At 39.4% G+C, this 22705-nt stretch overlaps 1 protein-coding gene across 2 annotated transcripts; it reads right to left on the reverse strand.

Annotated features, from left to right (window-relative positions):
* Positions 1-1614: 1614 nt before the first annotated feature.
* On the reverse strand, positions 1615-22501 carry HAUS1 (HAUS augmin like complex subunit 1). 2 transcript variants are annotated; one of them, XM_043975254.1, is made up of 10 exons: positions 22339-22501; positions 19865-20039; positions 17003-17138; positions 15807-15941; positions 9848-9971; positions 7524-7589; positions 6034-6087; positions 3380-3451; positions 2842-2889; positions 1615-1724 (listed from the first exon to the last, which is right to left on the reverse strand). In XM_043975254.1, exons 1-10 carry the CDS (start codon positions 22387-22389, stop codon positions 1644-1646), a joined length of 942 nt encoding a protein of 313 aa, XP_043831189.1. In that variant the 5' UTR covers positions 22390-22501; the 3' UTR covers positions 1615-1643. The 2 variants fall into 2 exon arrangements, with proteins under 2 accessions (XP_043831189.1, XP_043831190.1); XM_043975255.1 differs by lacking the exon at positions 6034-6087 and having other exon boundaries at positions 22339-22497.
* Between the last annotated feature and the right edge of the window lie 204 nt (positions 22502-22705).

The following is a 22705-nucleotide window of genomic DNA, read 5'->3' on the forward strand; positions in this document are numbered from 1 at the left end:
CATGTCCATAAATCATAGAAAGTCTCACCACCTTGGATTTTAGAACATTAAGAGGATTAATTATACTTTTATACTGAGACTTGATCCCTTATTCCAACTCCTAAAACTTCCAAATTAAAGTTAACTACTCATCTGGTGTCAGACTAAACCCTTTCTTAACAGCCTAAAGGATTATCTACTTTCAGATTTGGGGCAAGTGACCCCTTTAAAGAACCAGAACTAAGAAATAATTTGTAGATAGGAAGCATCCTTTCTGAATAACCATTTTGATTGTGGTTCCCAGTATAGACACGCCAGCCTGGCTCAACCAGAACTGCCTTTCCTCAGTGGCACTCTATACTTCCAAGTGCAAGTGGACTCTCCCACTCCCAACACCTTTAAAATCATTTTTTAAATTGTATGACTCAGGGGCAGCTAGATGGCGCAGTGGATAGAGCACCGGCCCTAGATTCAGGGGGACCTGAGTTCAAATCTGACCTCAGACACTTAACACTTACTAGCTGTGTGACTCTGGGCAAGTCACTTAACCCCAATTGCCTCACCAAAAAAAAAAAAAAAAAAGTACAAAAAAAAAAAAAAAGAAATGATTTGGAGAAATATAAAGCACTATGCAAACTATTAGGTCATTATTTTTGATAGGCAAGAATTGTAAAATTCCACCTAAACCCTGCATCCAAAAAATAAGTTTAGGCACTGTGGAGAGGAACTAATAACAAGAACCACCAGTCCCTGCCCTTAAGATAATTATGTTCTATAATCAACAAGGACATACAACAAAATGAGACTAATATGTTAGTGTAAAACACAAAGAGTCAGTGATACAGCAAGAGAAACCAAAATAGTAATTGCCAAATTATTAGTTAATCAAATTAATAACCAAATATATCAAAAGCTAATTACTTGTGCCTAAAGAGTGTCTTGGATATAGTTCTTTAAGATTCAGCATGATTCTAAGTTAGGTCTTCATTGGTCCTTCCCTCCACGAAACAGAGCATATTTATGCTTTCTTCCCTTGGCTGTAATATCTCAGCCTATCTAAATGCTCATCAATCATCAAGGCTCAAGTTCTACCTTCCTGCATGATGCCTTCCCCTTACCACAGTGTGTCTACATTGATCTTTCTCAGAACTTGCACAGAACTTCTAACTTATGGCGTATAAGTTGGCATATTTTGTCATATTATTCTCTAATAGTTTCTCCACTGTATACCTTGTTCTTTTTTCAAGATTATAGACTCTTTGCAGGCAGGAAGAATGCACAGGAAGGCCACTTGCACTACCTTCTTTTGTATTCTCCCATCATATCTAGTTAGATAACCCTTAGTCTTCACTTTTGTTGAACCAATTTATTTGAAAGGAAAGATGATAGCTACCATAATATTTAACAAGTGGATGAAACAGAGGATACTAAGCCTCTGAACTGTTAAGCACATCAGCATAGAAAACTGACAACAAAGATAATAGTTTATTTTCAGTTTAAAGAAATACGTATTTGGATACAAAAAGGCAATACATGTGGGGATTACTTTTTTTTATAAATAAGGACACTATCATTTCATGCAAAGAACACACAAATAAGGTATATGGGAAGGCAGACAGAAAATACACTCAAAAGTTTTAGTCTTTTTCCAGTCACTTTACTTATTAGGTAAATCGCCGCTTACTTTGATCTGGTAACAATTCCATCATGTCCACCTTCTTTGTGAGCTCAGCATCCACAGAATTCTAAAGAAAAAAAGTATTTTAATAATTAGGGTATTCATGAATATCTGGTTTAATTTCCTATCTTTACTCTTCTTTATTTTAAACCAAAGGAGATTAGGAAAAAAATACATTAAGTTTTGGTATCCCAAATAACATGAATATTTTCAGACATTTCCTGATCTGTTTGCCCCTCAAAAGCTTTAGAATGTATATAGGATGTTAGAATGTTAACAATAATACAAAGAGTAGTAGTAGTAATAAAACCCTTCAGTTTAGACAAAACTGGCAGAACCCTTTTAGTAAAATCCTCTAAAGTTACTTTTAATGTCTATTAACAAACAACATAAAGGTCATTTAAAAACAAACTTGACATTTACTAGCTGTGTGACCCTGGGCAAGTCACTTAACCCCAATTGCCTCACTTAAAAAAAACAACAACAAAAAAAACAACTTGAAGGTGTTTCAGGGTTCCCTGCAGTACAGTTTGAGAAACACTGCATTACACCCACCTACAATTTACTCATTTCTTGTATTATAGTTGAACACATCTTATCTTCCCTATTAAATCATAAGCTCCTTGAAGGCATAAGAGAGAGGGACAATGGACTTAAGAGTCAGGGAGATATGCATTAAAATTCTGCCTCAAGGGGCAGCTAGGTGGCAAAGCACCAGCCCTGGATTCAGGAGGACCCGAGTTCAAATCCAGCCTCAGATACTTGACACTTACTAACTGTGTGACCCTGGGAAAGTCACTTAACCCTCACTGTCCTGCAAAAAATAATGAAAATGAAAAAATCATGCCTCAAATACTTACTAGCTAGCTGTGTAACCCTAACCACATCTTTTCCCCTCTCTGTGCCTTGGTTTCCTCATCAGTAAAATGAAGAAGTTGGACTTGACCTCTAAGGTCCCTGTTAGCTCTAAATCTACAAACCATTCCTCTTATAATTATCCCTGTATCTCCCTTAGCACCAAGTACAGTGACCTGCACATAGGTACTCAATAAATGTTTGCTGAATGAACAAAGAGTGTGTGTGTGTGTGTGTGTGTGTGTGTGTGTGTGTGTGGAAAACTGTTCAAAGGGAACTTTCCTGAACACTCTGGTTACCACATTTACAGATTTAATTAGGTTACATACCAGTTCTCGCTTTGCTTCTTCGATTTTCACTTGAGCAAGAGAAGGATTCTTTTAAAGAAGAAAAAAAAGGTATACATAAGGAAATAGGGAATTTGTCAAGACATGGGGCTAAGTCTTAACACGGTCTCTTTAAAGAAGTAAGTGTGGGATTTTAATTTTTTTTTAGTTATGAATCTTCTTCAAAGGAAACAGTGAGTATGCTCAGAAAATGTGCAAATTTAAGAGGTGACAGTGGTTTCACCAAATGGAAAGCACACGTACTTCCCCCTTAGAAGATTCTGGGGGCAGCTAGGTGGCGCAGTGGATAGAGCACCAGCCCTGGAGTCAGGAGGACCTGAGTTCAAATCCAGCCTCAGATACTTAACACTTACTAGCTGTGTGACCCTGGGCAAGTCACTTAACCCCAATTGCCTCACCAAAAAAAAAAAAAAAGATTCTGATACAGTGAAACTAAACTCCCAGAAATATGCCCATTGTTTCTAAGATGACTTTGGGATATGAAACATTTTTTAAAGACATGATACACTGTAATAAATACCGGCATTAAGTCTAAATAGGATTCCAATTTCTTTTTCAAAGGTGCAGTCTGTTGTTTAAGTTCAGCAAGTTTCTAAAGAAATAACAAAATCAAATTACCAAAGAGCAACAGATTGATTAAGACATTTAAAGCTCAAAAAAGACACAGCTAGCATAACTAAGTTTCAAAGATAATTGGAAAGAAGAAAATTAAATTGCCAATGAAAATAGAAATTTTACAAGTAGTTTAAAAGAGGAAACTTATCACATCCAACATTAAAAAAAATAGAAGTCACACATAGACTTTATAATCTGAAAAAGGAACGTAAGGAGAGAAACAGCCAAAGTCCCATTTATATGATGTCTAGGAAGTACAAATTTCAGTGCCAAGTAATCAAAATGGAAAAGAAAAGGACGGCTAAGGTTTACAAGATCTGCAAAACATACATACAACACTAAAAAAATAAAAAATAAAAGAGAGAAATTAGTCTTTGGGGTTGGAAATATAAACTAAGCCTAGCAAAAGACTGAAAATGAAGTAGATATCCATCACCTGCAGGAAGAACTAAACAAGCTATGGTCTATGAATATAATGGAATATTATCACACTGCAAGAAAAGGAGAGCATGGAGAATTAAGCAAAGCTTAAGAAAGCCTGTATAAACTGATGGAGATCGAAGAGAGCAGAACAGAGATAACGCACACAATGACTACCATAATGTAAAGGACAACACTGAGATACATCAGAACTCTGATCAATGCAATGACCAATTTTGACTCCAGAGGACTGAACAGGTACAGAATGTGGGACACATTATCAGGCATGCCCAATGTGCTGGTTTATTTCATTTAACTATAATTCTTTGTTACCAGGGAGGTATATAGGGGTTGGAAGAGACTGAAAAATGACAGTGGTGATTTAAAAAGCATCAATAAAACATTTTTAAAAAATAATAAATAAAATTAATCCCAGTCTATTAAAAGCAAAACAAATCGTTAAGAAATGCACAATATTAGTAGAACTACAAAAAAAAGAGAATAGGAGCAAAACTTGACATGTTAATAAGCACTAGAAGCTGATTTCATCAAAAAGATACACTGTGAAGAGTAAAGAAAAATAGCAATAACAAAAAGTTACACTAAAAGTATACAGATATGGGGGCAGCTAGGTGGCGCAGTGGATTAAGCACCGGCCCTGGATTCAGGAGGACCTGAGTTCAAATCCGGCCTCAGACACTTGACACTTACTAGCTGTGTGACCCTGGGCAAGTCACTTAACCCCCAGTGCCCCGCAAAAAAAAAAAAAGTATACAGATAACAAGAGAATACAAAGAGAACCAAAGGCAGGGCAGCTAGGTGGCACAGTGGATAATGCACCAGCCTTGGATTCAGGAGGACCTGAGTTCAAACCCAGACTCAGACACTTACTAGCTATGTGACCCTGGGCAAGTCACTTAACCCCCATTGCCCTGCCAAACAAACAAACAAACAAACAAACAAACAAGAGGACCAAAGATCTCAGATACAGCTTGCATTTGGCCACTCAAAAACAAGAAGACTGTATGAGACTTGGAGAACCATTAGTCTCAATTCCAAGGTAGCTAGGTGGAACAAAGGCAGGTAGGTGGCACAGTAGATAAAGCACAAGGCTTGGAGTATGGAATACAACCTCAAACATTTTCTAGATCTATGACCCTGCGCATGTTACTTAATGCTCTCTTTGCCTCACTTTCCTCAAATGTGAAATGGGGATAAGAAAAGCACCTCCTTTACAGAGCTGTCGTGAGGATCAAATGAGAAGGTGTTTGTAAAATGCTAACTTAACACCAGGCCTAACTCATGGTAGGTGCTATATAAATGTTTTTTTTTTCCCTTCCTTTCCCTCTTCCATTTCTAGATCCTTTGATCTGCAATGATCTTGGGACATTTGGTAATGAAAAACCTAGCTTTCCTCCATGCTGATGTGGGGACTCCAAGGGCTTTACTGCCTTATCAGATATGGTCAGTGCATCAATTTTTCAAAGAAATTTTTTAGTGTTATTCAGAATTTTTCCAACACACATTTAAAATATCACCATTTCCATATACAAAGAACAGAAATTTTTGTGAAGGATAAACAAAAGAAATCAATAAAACTTTTTTTTTAAATTATACTGGGGGGGGGGGAGCTAGTTGGTGCAGTGGATAAAGCACCAGCCCTGGATTCAGAAGGACCCGAATTCAAATCTGGCCTCAGACACTTGACACTTACTAACTGTGTGACCCTGGGCAAGTCACTTAACCCTCATTGCCTCACCAAAGCAAAACCAAAAAAAAAAAAAATTGTACTGGGGCAGCTAGGTGGCATAGTAGATAGAGCACCAGCCCTGGATTCAGGAGGACCTGAGTTCAAATCCAGCCTCAGACCCTTGACACTTACTAGCTGTGTGACCCTGGGCAAGTCACTTAACCCCAATTGCCTCACCCGACCCCCCCAAAAAAAAGTACTAAAGAAAGGGTTTGTTTTTATAATGCAGTTAAAAGCAACATTTTCCCTTTTTAAAATTTGCATTTATATCTTTTGTTTTTATATCCACTTCATTTCCAAATATAACCCCACTCCCCATCCAAGTGAGACATCCCTTATAACAAAGGATAAAAATAACTGAAACTTCTGAAGAGTTCGACAAAACTAACCAACATTTCCATGGAGTCTGACAGTAAATACAATGTTTCCATAGTCTTGCACCTCTGTAAAGAAGGGAGAGAGGTGCATTTTTTCATCTCTTCTTCAGGGTTAAGGAAGGTCATTATAATAACAGAGTTAAGTTTCAGGAATAAAACTTACTAAAACAAAAATAGGAAGACAAATTGGCTATGTGAACCATAAAAGGCTACTATTTTCTTTCCCTTTTGGCTACACTTTAAAATATTAAAGTCCAGGGGGCAGCTAGGTGTCAAAGTGGATAAAGCACTGGCCCTGGATTCAAAAGGACCTGAGTTCAGGGGCAGCTAGGTGGTGCAGTGGATAAAGCACTGGCCCTGGATTCAGGAGTACCTGAGTTCAAATCCGGCTTCAGACACTTGAGACTTACTAGCTGTGTGACCTTGGGCAAGTCACTTAATCCCCATTTCCCCACATTAAAAAAAAAAAAAAGGACCTGAGTTCAAATCTGGCCTCAGACACTTACTAGCTATGCAACCCTAGGCAAGTCACTTATCCCTCATTGCCTCACCCCCCCCCACAAAAGAATTAAAATATTGAAGTCCAACTCATTTAAAAAAAAAATCATAACTACGTTTTTAAAAGTTCCTTTTTTTTTTTTTTTAAAACATCCAGTAGTGCCCAAATACAGGACTTTTTATGACCTTTTTCAATTTTCTTTAATCTTTTTTTGGGGCAGAGTAGTGATATCATTGGGTAAAAGGGTACGTACAGTAACTTTAGGGATATAATTTCAAATTGTTTTCCAGAATGGAAACAGCTCCACCAACAATATATAAATGTACCTGTTTGTCTGCATCCCCTCCAACATTTGATATTTCCCTTTTTTGTCAACTTTGCCAATTTGAAGGGTACAGGGTGGAACCGTAGAGTGGCTTTAATTTGCTTATCTCTAATTATTGGTGACCTGGAACATTTTTTCATGACTATAAGTAAACTGGATTTCTTCCCTTGAGAAGTGTCATGCACTATTTAGAGAGACAGAGAGCTGGCATTAATCTGTACAACTTGAGAAGAAGAGAAGGCTTTAGGATACAGAGCTAAAAGGTCCTAAGCATAGAAATAAGGATATATTCTCTAGGGATAGTCCCATTAGGAACATAGGGAATGTGGGACAACCCAATTTAAATTCTTTCAAAGCGCTTAACAGTCATGATATCATGAGCTTTGAGAACCACCAGCCTAAAGTATAGAATGAGGCGTATATTTTCAGACAGACAATATATATTTGTTTTGCTTGAATGAACTTAATTCTTACAAGAGACAATACTACTGGGGGTCAAGGGAAAGTCGTTCAGAAGCAACAGTTATATACTTTTTTAAAAAGTCATTAAATATTTTTAAAACAAAGTAAAAATAAACCAAAAGTTTCATCCAAATCAAGTAATGTTTTCAAAGGGCCATGTTAATTTCTTACATTATTCAAGAAACAGAAGATTCGGTTTTGTTAAAAGCAACTCACCTCTGAAAGTGCCATTAATGACTGATGTGACAGAGAAGCATCCATTCCTCGAGCTGAAAGCTGCTCCTACAAAAAACAAAGATCCTAAAATTCATAACGATTATTTTTCAATTGAATAAGCTGCTATAAATTTTTAGTAGCATAAGCTTTAGTAAATGTAAACTAGAGACAAAAGCACTACCCTATTCATGCATTCAAGTACCTATTTATTCATTAATCATACACACTCTAACATATATGATACAGTATTGACCATCATAAAGAACTAATAGCTCCTAAATTATGAGATATGGCAGAAAGAAAAATTAGGGACAATGAAAATTCCACTGCTTTAAGGAAACTATCAGGGAAAAAAGAATTATAAAGATTAACCTCACAGCTCAAATACATTAGTGAAAAACAATGTCCAGAAGGGGTCTGACTCTAGGCCCAATGCTCTATCCACTTAGCCATCTAGCTACCTAAATGCTGCTTTACAGAACTGGAAAAAGCCATAACAGAACTAAGTAGATCCACTACTAATTCATTTTGCCTGATTTTAATTGGGCCTTTGCTATATCAAGGCATTCCTTGTCCTCTTTGCAAAAACTGTCTACTTCAAACCTACTCTTTTATTCTTTTTTTTTTTTTTTTTGGTGAGGCAATTGGGGTTAAGTAACTTGCCCAGGGTCACACAGCTAGTAAGTGTTAAGTGTCTGAGGCTGGATTTGAACTCAGGTCCTCCTGACTCCAGGGCCGGTGCTCTATCCACTGCGCCACCTAGCTGCCCCCTACTCTTTTATTCTTAACCTTCGCTAACCCACTCTCTTAGTTGAAGACCTCCGTTTTTACTTTACTAAGCAAAAAGGTCATTCACTGTGAGTTCCGTTTTCTCCCTTCCATGAATCTCATTACCCCTTAAAATCATCACCCATTCTCTCTTATATTACTACCATCTCTGATTGTAAGGCAGCTGGCTCTCCTTAACAAGGCCAATCCCAATCCATATGTCCTTGATCCCATACTTTTCCATCTTCCCCAGCAGACTGCCCCCCACAATTATCTCCTCATGCACTAACTTTGAATCTCTCCCTATCTATTGGTTCCTTTCCTGCTGCCTTTATATAAACACAACCAAGTCTCTGTAAGATTTACAGTGCATCCTCTAGACCCAATTATCCCCTTTATCATCAAATATCTGCGCCTCCAGTTCCTTTCCTCTCTTCTAAACTCTTTGCAATTTAGCTTCTAATTTTATCTTAGAGTAGAAACCTTCTTATGTTACCCCCAACTCAATAACCTCCAGTGGCTCCCTTTTACCTCTAAGCCCAATTATAAACACCTTTTAGCATTTAAAGTGCTCTACTTGTTATTTGGCCCCCTTTTCTCTTTCCAGACTTCTTATACATTATTTCCCTCCACATACTCTCTGGTCCAGGCACACTGGCTTACCTGCTGTTCCATATACATAATGCTATCTGTCACCTCCATGCATTTGCCCTGGCTGTTTCCCATGCTTAGAATGTTTCTGCCTTTTAGAATCCCTGGTTTCTTTCAAGATTCAGCTCAAACATTACTTTCTAAAGGTCTTTCCCAGTACCCCCTAGCTATTAGTGTCTTTCCTCTCAGTTAATCTTATATTTACTCTGGATACAATTTTGTTATATACATGCTCTCTCTCATATTAGAATGTAAGCTTCTTCAAGGCAGACACTGGCATTTACCAAAGTGCTTGTGACAGAATACACATGTAATAAACCTTTGACTGGAATCAGTCAAATAAATAATAAATCACTGACTGATTAGAAGATCTGTGCCTCAGTTGAATGCCTCAAGAATCTGTTTTTGGCCCTCAGAAATTTAATAGTTTTACCAATGATCTGAATAAAGGCATAAATGGAATGTAAATAATGGATAGTCAGTCTCAATAAGGAAGACCTAGGTTCATGACCTGCCTCTAACATACTGACTGAGAATTTGATCCTGGGCACACCAGCATCTCTCAGTACCTCAGGCACCCTTCTCAAGACTGTAAGTTGCACAGCAGATTCCAAGCTTCACTGGGGATAGAGTTTGCTCGCTGGAGTTCCCTATACCAATAAAACTACAAGTTCAGTATTCCTTACCACCCACTACCTCCCAAGAAGGTACCACCTATCTCAAAGGATTGTTGTGAGGAAAGTCCTTTATAAACTTTAAAGTTTCATGTTAGAGTGAGTTTTTTTTTAATTATTTTCTCCTAAGCAGAAATTCTCAGACTTAGTCCCCACCACCCTAAAGTCTGAAATTCTCATGTAAATGAAATCATGGCAGAAAAGTGATTAGATTCAGTTCTTTATACAAACCTCTGCAGCTTTGATTCTTAACCTGAGGTCATCAGATTTGGCTTTTAGGAAATCTATATTCGAAATTTTACTGTCAACTTTGGCTTTTTCCATGGAAAGATGCAGCTCTGCTTTCTTGAGGTCCCTTTAAAAGACAAAGTTTCCTTCATTTGAATGCAGTAGATTTTTTAAAAGCATTGTACAGTAATATCAGTTTTTATATTCAATTTTCTATTATCCATTTGTGGAATACCTATTTTGTTGACTATATGCAGTAATTTTAGATCCCAAGCTGGCTTTCTCCAGCCAATCAACATACTCTTGGTTACCTCCCCCACATTGCCAGTTGGTGTTTTGCTCAGAGAATGCAAATTAAGTTTAATATCACCTTATGTCAAACATACTTAGGAAAGTAAATCTGCTGTTTCCCAAAAGTCATGAAATGGATTCCAAAGCTACTTTGAAATTAATTTTAATGCACCCTATTATGAATCATACTTCTCCAGTATCATGGTGATAATATACAGAATTGGAAAGGGAGGTCCTGAAAGAACTACTTTTTAAAATTTTTTATTTTTGGAAACAGCTATACTACTTTATTAGATTTCATTTCTCTTACTATCAAAATTAAGAAATTTCAGTATTAACATTTGAATGAATTAATGGGCTTGGAGAGGAAAAGCATTGGATAAAACTATCAAACAAGTAAACAATTTTAAGTACAAGAGTATTTAACATGTAGACTATTTAAGATTACAATAGATTCATGTTCTTCTGGTATAGTTTATGCAAACTCACTATGGTAAAGTCTGTCATGAAAATTCTTAACTTCCTCTGAAGTTTAACTGAGTTGAGAACTCAACTTTATAGTGCTCAAGATCTGTCTTTTAGAGGATAGGGAAAAGAATGATAATATCATTTAATTGCCACATGCATAAAAATAAGGACATGAATTCTTTTTTTTTCCCCAATGAGACTTAAATCACTTGCCCAGGGTCACACAGCTAGTAAGTGTCAAGTGTCTGAGGCCGGATTTGAACTCAGGTCCTCCTGAATCCAGAGCTGGTGTTTTATCTACTGAACCACCTAGTTGCCCCCAAGGACATGTATTCTTTTTGTTTTTTTTTTTTAGTGAGGCAATTGGGGTTAAGTGACTTGCCCAAGGTCACACAGCTAGTAAGTATTAAGTGCCTGAGGCCGGATTTGAACTCAGGTACTCCTGACTTCAGGGCTGGTGCTTTATCCACTGCGCCACCTAGCCGCCCCGACATATATTCTTTAGATAAGTAAAAAATGAAATTTCAGTCTATTTGTAATGGTCAACCATTTATCAACTGTCTACTATGTGCAAGACACTGAATGATTTTCTAAGTTTTCCTCAAATTTTAATGAGCATTTTGCATAAGCAAAATGTCTCTCCCTCTCATTTTCACCTTGTTTCTGTGCAAAGAAAAACAGAATCAAAGATACTACCACAAATTTGCTACGTGACTGAATAAATTGCTTTCCTTCCCAGGCCCATTTTCTCTTCTGTGAAAATGAGAGCAGGGGCAGCTAGGTGGTGCAGTGGATAGAGCACTGGCCCTGGATTCAGGAGTACCTGAGTTCAAATCCGGCCTCAGACACTTAACACTTACTAGCTGTGTGACCCTGGGCAAGTCACTTAACCCCAATTGCCTCACTGAAGGGGAAAAAAAAAAAAGAAATGAGAGCATTAACTTCAATGATCGCTAAGGTTTCTTCCAACTCTAAAAATCACATAAATCTATGACACTGACAGGGCCAGTAGGTACCCTAAAAGCATATGTCCAGATAGAATAAAACACATGTGCCTCCACAGATACTAAAATATTTACTACAGCAGTTTTTGTGATAAAGAACTGGAAACAAAGTAGATGCCTATCAATTTGGGAATTGCAAAAGAAGTCATGGTACAAGAATGTAATGGAATATTACTGTGCTGTAAGAAATAAATATAATAAACAAAAAATATGGAAAGATCTACATGAACTAAAGCACAGTAAAGTAAGCAAAGCTGAGAAAACAATATACACAATGACTATAATACTGTAAACAGAGAGAACTGCCAAAAAAATCAGAAGTGACTTCTACAAAAATTATAAAGAACAAATATAACTCAAAATGAGATCTGAGAAGATACCCTCATCCTACCCCCCTGCAAAAGCAGGAGTTTCTCAAACATTGTACACGATAAATATTTCAGACTTTTCAATGTACTGATCTGTTATGTTGATTTCCCCCCTCTTTTATTTTTGTCTTTAAAAAACCCATACTTGGGAGGCAGCTAGGTGGCGCAGTGGATAGAGCACCAGCTCGGGAGTCAGGAGTACCTGAGTTCAAGTCCAGCCTCAGACACTTAACACTTACTAGCTGTGTGACCCTGGTCGAGTCACTTAACCCCTATTGCCTCACTAAAAAAAAAAGAAAAGAAAGAAAGAAAGAAAAACCCCATACTTGACTTCTGGGGCAGAGCCAAGATGGCGGAGGAAAGGCAATGAGCTCTCGAACTCATGACAGGATCGTTCCAAAAAACATCCAAATAACACTATAGGAAAATCCCCAGAGCAGCAAAACTCACAGAAGAATGTGCTGAAATCTTCTTCTAACCAAGAACGGCTTGGAAGGTCAGAAGGAGGGAGATGCTGTGCTGATGCAGGAGCGGGGCCCAACCCCACAGTCACCCTGACATAGATCCAGTCCCAGGAAGGCCTCACCAGAGAAGGAGACCCCCCAGAGCCTCTGAATCAGCTGCAGCGCCAATGTCATCTGGAACTAAGCTCACAGTCTGGTGAGAGGGCTGAGCCCTGGGCAGGGGGGAGACTACAGGGGTCTCTGCTGGTGCTGAGGCAGAACTTGGATTTTTCACCCCTGCTGGGAACCAGGAGGTAGGCTTGAGTAGCAGTGGCCCAGGTGGGGGAGGGGCACAGGCTCATCAGAGCTAACAACCACAACACACAAAGCTGGTTGATTAGCAAGTTGGTCTGGGGTCATCTACAGACCAGGGAATAGGCCAGGCCAGTGAAGAACCTGATCCTCCTTAAATCATACCACCTGGGACTTCTGAAGCTTGGGATACTGCAGCCTGGAAACAGTGCCCCACTTTAAGGAGCTAAAAGTCTAGTAAAAGAAAGACAAGATGAGCAGACAGAGAAAGGTGAGGACCATAGAAAGTTTCTTCAGTAACAAGGAAGACCAAGAGGCACCCTCAGAGGAAGATGTCAACATCAGGCCCCCTATATCTAAAGCTTCCAAGAAAAATATGAATTGGTCTCAGGCCACAGAGGTGCTCAAAAAGGACTTTAAAGATAAAGTTAGAGAGGTAGAGGAAAAAATGGAAAGAGAAATGAGGGTGATACAGGAAAGACATGAGAAAAAAGTCAACAGCTTGAAAAGTCAAATTGGCCAAATGGAAAAGGAGGTACAAAAGCTCTCTGATGAAAATAATTGCCTAAGAATCAGGATTGAACAAATGGAAGCCAGTGACTTTATGAGAAACCAAGACACAATAAAGCAAATCCAAATGAATAAAAAAATAGAGGGCAATGTGAAATATCTTCTGGGAAAAACTGCTGACCTGAAAAATAGGTCCAGGAGAGAGAATTTGAAAATGATTGGTCTACCTGAAAACCATAATCAAGGAAAGAGCTTAGACACCATCTTCCAAGATATTCTCAGGGAAAATTTCCCTGAAATTCTAGAAGCAGAAGCTAAAATAGAAATTGAAAGAAACCACTGATTACCTCCAGAAAGAGATCCCAAAAGGAAAACTCCCAGGAATATTATAGCCAAATTCCAGAGCTCTCAGGTTGGTCAAGGAGAAAATATTGCAAGCTGCCAAAAAGAAAGAATTCAAGTACTGTGGAGCCCCAGTCAGGCTAGCACAAGATCTAGCAGCTTCTACATTAAAGGACTGAAGGGCATGGAATCTGATATTCCAAAGGGCAAAGGAAATGGGATTACAACCAAGAATCACCTACCCAGAAAAACAGCATAATCTTTTAGAGGAAAAAATGGAACTTTAATGAAAAAGATGACTTTCAGATATTTGTGATGACAAGACCTGAACTGAATGGCAAATTTGACTTTCAAATACAAGACCCTAGAGAACCATAAAAAATTGGAGCTGGGGACATACCTGGGGTCGTACAGTGGGCGACTGTCTTGTGTCTGAGGCTGGGTTTTGGCTGGGATCCCCCTGGGTCCAGGGGGGATGATTTGTCCATTGTGTCACTTAGCTAGGTGATGACATCTTTAGGGTTAAATTGAGGGGTGAAGGGAATTCACTGGGGGAGGGGGAAGGGCAGAAGTGAAATCCTACATGAAAGTAATAGGAAAAGGCTTATGGAGTGGGGGAAGAGATGAGAGAGGAGCAGGGCAGTAAATGAATTTTACACTCATCAGAAAAGGCTCAAAGACCTTAAACTCATCAGAGCTGCTTCAAGGAGGGACTAACACACACACACACACACCCAACTGGGTGGAGTAATCTGTTTAATCTGGGCAGTAAATGAGCCTAACACTCATCAGAATAGGCTCAAAGACCTCAATCTCATTAGAATTGGCTCAAGGAGGGAATAATGTACACACTCAATTGGGTGGAGTAATCTCTATAACCCTGCAGGAAAATAGGAGGGGAAAGGGATAAAGAGAGAGGGGCAAAAAGAAGGAAGGGCAGAGTGGGGGAGGGGACAGACAGAAGCAAATCCCTTTTGAAGAGTGATAAGATGAAAGAAGAGGGATAATAGAATAAATATCATGGGGAAGGGAATAGGATGGAAAGGAAACAGTTAACAATAGTAATCATGAAAAAGAGAAAAGGGGGGAAAATTGTACAAAAAATATTTATAGCAACTCTTGGTGGAGGCTAAGAATTGAGAATTAAGGGAATGTCCATCAATTGAGGAATGATGGAAAAAGCTGTGTTATATGATTGTAGTGGAATGGTCTTGTGTTACAGGAAATGACAAACAGGATGATCTCCAAAAAACCTGGAAAGACTAATGAACATCGATGTATAGTGAAATGAACAGAGCTGGGAGGACATTGTGCGTAGTGACAGCAGTATTGTTCAATGAGCAATTGTGAATGACTTAACTACTCTCAGCAGTGCAATGATCCAAAACAATCCCAAGGAACTAAAGAGGAAGCTTACTATGTACCCCTATAGAAAGAACTGCTAGGTGGCACAGTGGATAGAGCACCGGCCCTGGAGTCAGGAGTACCTGAGTTCAATTCCAGACTCACACTTAACACTTACTAGCTGTGTGACCCTGGGCAAGTCACTTAACCCCAATTGCCTCACTAAAAAAAAAAAAAAAGAACACTTGTAGATTGTACATTTATAACCTGGTTGTGATCTTGTGGAGTGGGGAGGAAAGGGAGGGAGGGAGGGAGGGAGGGAGAAAAATTTGGAACTCTAAATCTTATGAAAATGAATGTTGAAAACTACCCTTACATGTAACTGAAAAATAAAATAAATGTTTGTTGCTGAAAAACAAACAAAAAACCATACTTTTTTTAAAAAAAGCACATGTTCATGGGTCCCAAAATAAAACTGCACATGTAAACAGGATTCTCTGTCCTTTAATACCCTCAAGTCCCTAAAGCCGACAATAAGGGTTTAAAAGAATGCATGAGGGGCAGCTAGGTGGTGCAGTGGATAGAGCACTGGTCCTGGATTCAGGAGGACCTGAGTTCAAATTGGGCCTCAGACATTTGACACTTGCTAGCTGTGTGACTCTGGGCAAGTCACCTAACCCTCATTGCCATGCCCCCCCCAAAAAAAATTAAAAAAAAAAAAAGAGAGAAAGCATGTCACCAAAGAAGAAGAAATTAAATACACAGAGAAATGGGCAAACACATACTAGAAAATGACATCTCTAAATCATATAAACTTGCCCCAATATTCCATTCTGCCTTTACCAATTAAAATAGCCACTATTTCCCCTCATTTACTCACTCTCGTAGACATTTTTCTAGTATTAGAGTTGCAGTTAGATTTTTTCCCAGTTTGCTCAATTCAACCTCCATTTCTTCATTTCTGGCTTTGGTGCGAAAAAGATCAGCAGCCAAACTATTCACTGCAGGGATAAAACTAAGACAAAAATAGGATCACATAAATGGAGATTTGATGCTCCAGAGACCAACAATCACACAATTACTTATTTCTACAATCCCTTTTGGCCTTCTACTTCCCTGAGTAAAAAGAATAGATGTTTCAAAGTCAAAAGAACAGAGTACCCATTAATGTCCTGATACCTTCAGGCTGTGTGACACTGGCCAGGTCACCTAACCTCTCTGAGCTTCACTTTTCTTTTATAAACTTTAAAGCACTCGATAAATGTGTTATTGTGATTATATTAATTATCAATCATCTACCTCTGAAGCACTCATTTTGAAAATTAACCCAGTCTGGAGTCATACATACACATCTTGGGCACACACACACACACACACACACACACACACACACACAGAGGCATACTTGCACTCTCACTCTATGAAAAAGGTAGTCAATGGATGACATATGGAGCCCCTTCCTACACGAAGAGTTAACAGAGGAAGGAGAGCTGAGAAGATAAGAACCTTAGAACTATGGACACAGGTGATCTAATCTGCTGTTTTTCTTATTTTTAGGGAACAATGCTAATACTCCTTAATCTCCCGTAACCTTCCTAATAAAAAAAGAGTAAAGTCATCCAAATGTTTGCTGAAATGAAATGAAATAAACAGGGCTAAAAAAAATGAAGTTTGGTCCTGGAGGTGAAAAAAAGTTATTATTTAATTCACAGATCATCTAATGCTGTGTGTGTGTGTGTGTGTGTGTGTGTGTGTGTGTTTGGCAAGGCAATGAGGGTTAAGTGACTTGCCCAGGGTCACACAACTAGTGTCAAGTGTCTGAGGCCAAATTTGAACTCAGGTCTTCCTGAATCCAGGGACAGTGTGTTATTCACTGTGCCACCTAGCTGCCACCCAATGCCCTATATTAATTTGAACTAATGTACCCTTTCATTAACATGGAAAATAAATATCTGACCAAACTGATTTTTTAGCTTATATCACTATTATTCTAAACTGAACCCTTCTCAGAATGAAAAAGTCATTAAATCAATATTTTTTGGGGCAATTTACTGGCAGATATTACAGTTGACTCACCTAGCTAGGGAGGTATCCTTTGTTTCAAGCACCAGTGCACTGTCAACTAAAGCATTAAGATAGCTGCTTCCAATACTAGAGAGACTGGTGAAAGACAGATTGACACTTTCCATGAGAAGATCTTGGAGATACTTGGCTGAAAGATTAAAAAAAAAATCTCATAATGAATAGCACAACTATTCTAAATCATGAATCCAAATCAACACTTAATTGATTACTCCTGCATACCTACCATCCCCTTAAGGCACTTTAGGTACATTCTGACAGCAACCCATATATGTTCTTTTTTTTTTCTTAAATTTTATTTTATTCAGGTTCTTTAAATTTATTTTATTTTATTTGTATTTTTGTGAGGCAATTGGGGTTAAGTGACTTGCCCAGAGTCACACAGCTAGTAAGTGTTAAGTGTCTGAGGCCGGATTTGAACCCAGGTACTCCTGACTCCAGGGCCGGTGCTCTATCCACTGCGCCATCTAGCTGCCCCAACCCATATATTTTCACGGGTAGCTAATATTGGACAATTATAATATGGAAACCAATTATGTGCCAGGCACTGTGTTAAGCACTTTACATATATATCTTACGTAATCCTCACAATAACCCTGGGAGGTAGGTGCTATTATTATCCCCAGATGAAACTGAAGCACACAGAGATTAAGTGATTTGTCCAGAGTTACAAAGCTATTAAATGTCTAAGGCCAAATTTGAACTCAAGTCTTCCTGATGCTGGGCCTGAGATTCCATCCACTTCACTATCTAGTTGCCTCTAGATATAATGAAAAAAACGGATGTATGAACATGAGACTACTTCGAAACTGGTCAAATCATTAAAAAAATTATTTTTCCCCGTGAAGTTTAGATCAATTAATTAACTGTCAGTGTTAATAGTAACATTTCCTTGACCAAAGAAGCTAATTCAGGGTGAGTGAAAAATAAACTTATTGAAAAGTCTGTGCTGTTTGATCCCTAGATGAAACTTTTCTATTATTAATTCCTTCTCAAAAAAAAAAATGCATTATCTGTACTTTTGAGTTATTTCTATGCTACATTACCCCAACCACAGATAACTAAACATTGACCGTGTCAATACTGTCTTGTGCATTATTAGAGTCATGCAGTCTTTTGAGTTTGGACAATTAAGGCTAACTAGTGAGCCACAGGCTAAAAGTTTTGGCCTGCTTTAGTCCCAGCTTTAAAACCATAGCTTTCTCACTTGCACTTGATAATGTCACAATTGGAGTGACACCACCTGCTGGAGAGTTTCTGTAGGAAAGCTCCGCCATGAGAAGAAGGTGTCTGAGGGCAAGCCATGTGGCTTGGGAGGTCAGTTCCTTGGTGTCAGGAAGTGACATTTACTTGTGGGTACTGTCTATCAAAGCTACCAGCCAATTAGCTTGGAGGTAGGTAGAGGGGGTGTGTGTGTGTGTGCGCGCACGTGCGCGCACACAGGCTGTTTTGGTTTTCGAAGAGAGGCTTCTGGGAGGAAGAAGGAAGCGTTGGGTCCTTTTTGTTCCTGACCTCACCATGCAGGTCAGATGATGGGGTCTCTTAGAAATAATTAGATTTTTACCTTTCTCTCTGATCATTAGATCCTAATGCTCTTTAATAAATACTTAAGTCTAAATTCTTGCTAAAACTTCTAATTTATTGGCGACCACTCATTAGATTTTTAGACAATATAGCTAGATAGCAACTTCACAATAAGAAGGGGTGGTTTACTCTCAAATATTACAAAGTTTGTAGATTCCAAACATCTGTACAATTCTTATTTGTGAGAAAATAATTATTAATAATGAATTTCTAGGAGAAATCCAGAAGCTGCTCTCTCCCCCTCCCTAGCCCGGGAAGAGTCTTCAGCTTAACAAAAGGAATGCAGATTGACCTTTTTGATTAGCTAGGGGAAGGAAATACACCTTGATCACCCCTCAAACCATGTCAATGGCATTGAATGATGCTAACCAATTGGCTTAGATCAATGTGTGGTTACCTGCCTCTACCTGAAAGAGGATAAAATCCCTGAGGACATGCTTCTCTTACTCTCTTGCACCTGGAACCTCCATACTTGGCAAAAATGTGCAGGGTATGTAACTAGTGGGGAAGTCAAGTCAGACACGTGGTCAATACGTTAGTAATATGTGATCTTAATTAATAATAAATGCTTACTGCTAAAACTGGTAAAATAGCCTTTAATTTATAAGTAGCAATATTTTAGAAAAACCCAGCCCCAATAATTTAGACAGAAACAACCCAGCCCCTCAATATTTTAAATGACACATATTAGACAGTCTGGCAATTAATATCCTAACTGGCTTCTGACATTCACAAAACACTAAGCACTATGTGGGTGATACCAAAATAAGACGTGGTCTCTGCCTCAAGAAACTTCCAATCTAATTAGGGAGATAACATATACAAACTAATAATATAAAATAGTATAGGCTAAGTAGTACCTAAGAAGGAGGTTTAAAATGCCATGAGAATTCTGTGAAGGAAGAGCTCATGTGTGGTCAAGGGGATTGAGAAAAATTTTTGGAAGAGGTGAGCATTTGAACTGGGGTTTAAAGACCAGGTAATTTCTACAACGTCTATAAGGCAAAGAGAAATGGTACACTGAAAAGAGAGTTTGAAGTCAGAAATACTAGGTTCAAATCCAAGCTCTATCATTACTCTGTGTGATCCTGAGTAAATCACCAATCCCTCTGGGCCTCAGTTTCTTCATCTATACAGTAAGGATTTTGGACTGGATGACTTCTACCAGACATTCTAATTTTCTATCATTCTATGATTTAACTTCCCTGCATCTTCCACAAAAATAAAACTTAGTTTTACAAAATTCAGTTAAGGTATGAGAGCTAAACTCACCTTCTGATTCGTATTCTCTTGCCTTCTGTTTCAAGTCTTCTACTACCAAGGAGACATCCCTGTCTCGTGCTGTGTTGCATTCTGAAAGGTGATACAAGATATCTGTGGTCCGTGGATTCACCTCATATTTGGGAATGGGCTGATCACCAAAAATCTTTTTCAACCATGAGGCAATCTGATTATTGAAAGGAATACCCATGTTATAAACATTTAATAGTTAACATTTATATAACACTTGAGCTTTGCATTTAATCATCACAAACTTACATTTAAAATTTAATCCTCACAACCCTGTGAGGTAGGCACTATTATTACCCTCATTTTACAAATGAAGAAACTGAGGAGAGAGGTTAAGTGAATTGTCCAGGGTCACAGCTAATAAGTAACTAAGGCAGGTTTCCAACTGAGGTTTTCTTGACTCAAGTGAGCATTATTTAACTAATGAGCAACCAGGAAAGCAATAAAAGACAAGGGGAAAAGCGACCAAAAGCCACCTGGCTATCTCTAGAGGTGGTATAGGTTTCCAATTAACTTTATTAATGTTTATTAGCTTAAGGGGCAGCTAGGTAGCGCAGTGGATAAAGCACCGGCCCTGGAGTCAAGAGTACCTGAGTTCAAATCCTGCCTCAGACACTTAACACTTATTAGCTGTGTGACCCTGGGCAAGTCACTTAACCCCAATTGCCTTTAAAAAAAAAAGTTTATTAGCTTATTAATGCTTATTAATTTATTAGGCATTCATTTCAGGACTCAAATATCCAGCAATAATCTGGAAACAAGGAGTAACATATCAACACAAAATTCCAAGAACAGGGTCTACCCCACAAGGAAGCAACTTGATTAAATTTTCTAAAGGGCTGTGTATCAAGCATTCAGGTCACTGATCAAATGAAATAACCTGTGTACCTTACTTTGTAAACCCTTAAGTCCTATATAAATAGAAATGTTATATTTTTCTTTATATGAGATGTGAGTGAAGAAGCTGCAAATACTTCACCACAACTGTGTAACTTTTAAACAACAGTAGCATGAAAAAGGAGAGGGAAAGGAAAGGGGACAGTAACATGGTACAGTGAAAACAATGCTATATACTGAGTCAGAGAACCTGAGTTCAAATGCTGATTGTTTGTCACTTTACTACCTTTGTGCACTCCCCTCCTTACACTACAAATTTCCTTCGACAAGACACCTTCTATCTCCAAGCCTTTGCACTAGCTGTCCCCCCACCATGAATGCTTAACCCATTCACACTTAGCTGATGGTTTTCCTGAATTTCTTCAAGATTCAGCTCAAGGGACAGCTAGGTGTCGCAGTGGTTAAAGCACCGGTCCTGGATTCAAGAGGACCGGAGTTCAAATCCAGCCTCAGACACTTGGCACTTACTAGCTGTGTGACCCTGGGCAACTCATTTAACCCTCATTGCCCCGGAAAAAAAAAGGAAAAAAAATACAGCTCAAATCCGACTTTCTGTAGGTCTTTTCTAATTCCCCCAGCTGCTAGTGTCCTCCCCTCCCAGATTATCTATCATCTTTCTCTTTACATATTTTATACTTACCTATTGTCTCCCCCATTAAATGTCGAATAGATGCCCTAACTTATGAATAATTGAATGAACAGATAAATCCTTACGCCCATTTCTAAACTAGCAATCTTACCCCATTAAACTAACAGCTGCTTTTCCCCCGTCTACCCTTTCTCTAAGTCCTCTAGTTCCCAGATACAAGTGAAGGCAAGCATTTCTCTACTTTTAAGCGCCAGGTACTGTGCTAAGAGCAGGGGAGCCGTGTAAGGGCAAAGGCATTCCCTGCTCTCGAGGGGCTCACCTCCTGATCGGTAAACCTCCAGGGCTCCCAGAGTAGGGCGGGGGCATTTCGTAGTACTCTCAGCACTTTAGCACACTGCCTGGCATACACTAAGAGCTTAATAAATGTCGGCCCCCGTCTCGTACAAGTTACTTCTCTGTGGAAGAAGTCAGTTCGGTGGCTCGACTTCTATACTGCTTTCCAGCTCTAAAGCTATGACCCCAAAGGCCGGGATTCTGGGCAAAAGAGGAGGGGGGGGGGGGGAATCTCGAGGATGGGAGGAAGAAAAGAAGGAAAGGAGGGTTCGGTGGCCATAAAAGTTTCCAAATCTCCCTTCCCCGGCATTCTTGGACCATAATATATTAATCTGAAAATAAACATTAATGAAGCGCCTACTGTGTGCCAGGCACTGTGCCAAACGCTAATATGTCTAAATACGTTCCCCATTTGGGGGGGGGGGTTAGGATGCTGCGGGTCCCAGGAAGCGGCAGAGGGGGGAGGGGCTCCACTGGAGGGGGGAGCTGAAGGGGAGGGGGCAGAGAAAGCACAGGGAGACAGCGAATTGGGGGAGGGGGGAGAGATCGGTACACGTTTGGAGCCTGAGGCGGCCTAGAGTCGAGGTCCAAAGTCCCGCCTCATGGGAAGGGTCTCGCGGCCCCCATTCCCGGTCACCTTCTCAGCCTTTTCCTCCTCCTCTTTCTGCTCCTCCTCTTGTCCGTCCATAGCCTCCGCCCGAAGGGTCCGCGGCTCCCGCCACGGCCCGTGATGCTCCGCGCCGCCCGGAGCCGCCTCCAACTATAAAACTTCCAGTTAAGCAAGAATAAGCGAGAGAGGGCGCTCGCGCCTGGGAAGGAGGGGGAGGGGGAGGGGCAGCATGAGACTTTTCCGGCGAAGTGGTCCTCGACCTTTCTGGGAGTTGTAGTTCTTTCGTGAGACACCGGAAATGGTTCTGCCTTTCAAGCTCCACCTACCTCCTTTCCTCAGCCCTTCTCTTGTTGGCGGGGAGGGATTATGCGCAAAACTAACTTGTCTGGATTGA

Source organism: Dromiciops gliroides, chromosome 1 (genome assembly GCF_019393635.1).
Source record: "Dromiciops gliroides isolate mDroGli1 chromosome 1, mDroGli1.pri, whole genome shotgun sequence".
Lineage (NCBI taxonomy): Eukaryota > Metazoa > Chordata > Mammalia > Microbiotheria > Microbiotheriidae > Dromiciops > Dromiciops gliroides.

Coding starts and splice junctions, on each gene's coding strand:
- HAUS1 (XM_043975254.1), bottom strand. CDS start 22,389: ATGGACGGACAAGAGGAGGAGCAGAAAGAGGAGGAGGAAAAGGCTGAG. Junction 15,942..17,002: donor AAGGATACCTCCCTAGCTAG/GTGAGTCAACTG, acceptor TTTTTGTCTTAG/TTTTATCCCTGCAGTGAATA. Junction 9,972..15,806: donor CTAGAAAAATGTCTACGAGA/GTGAGTAAATGA, acceptor TGTCTTTTAAAG/GGACCTCAAGAAAGCAGAGC.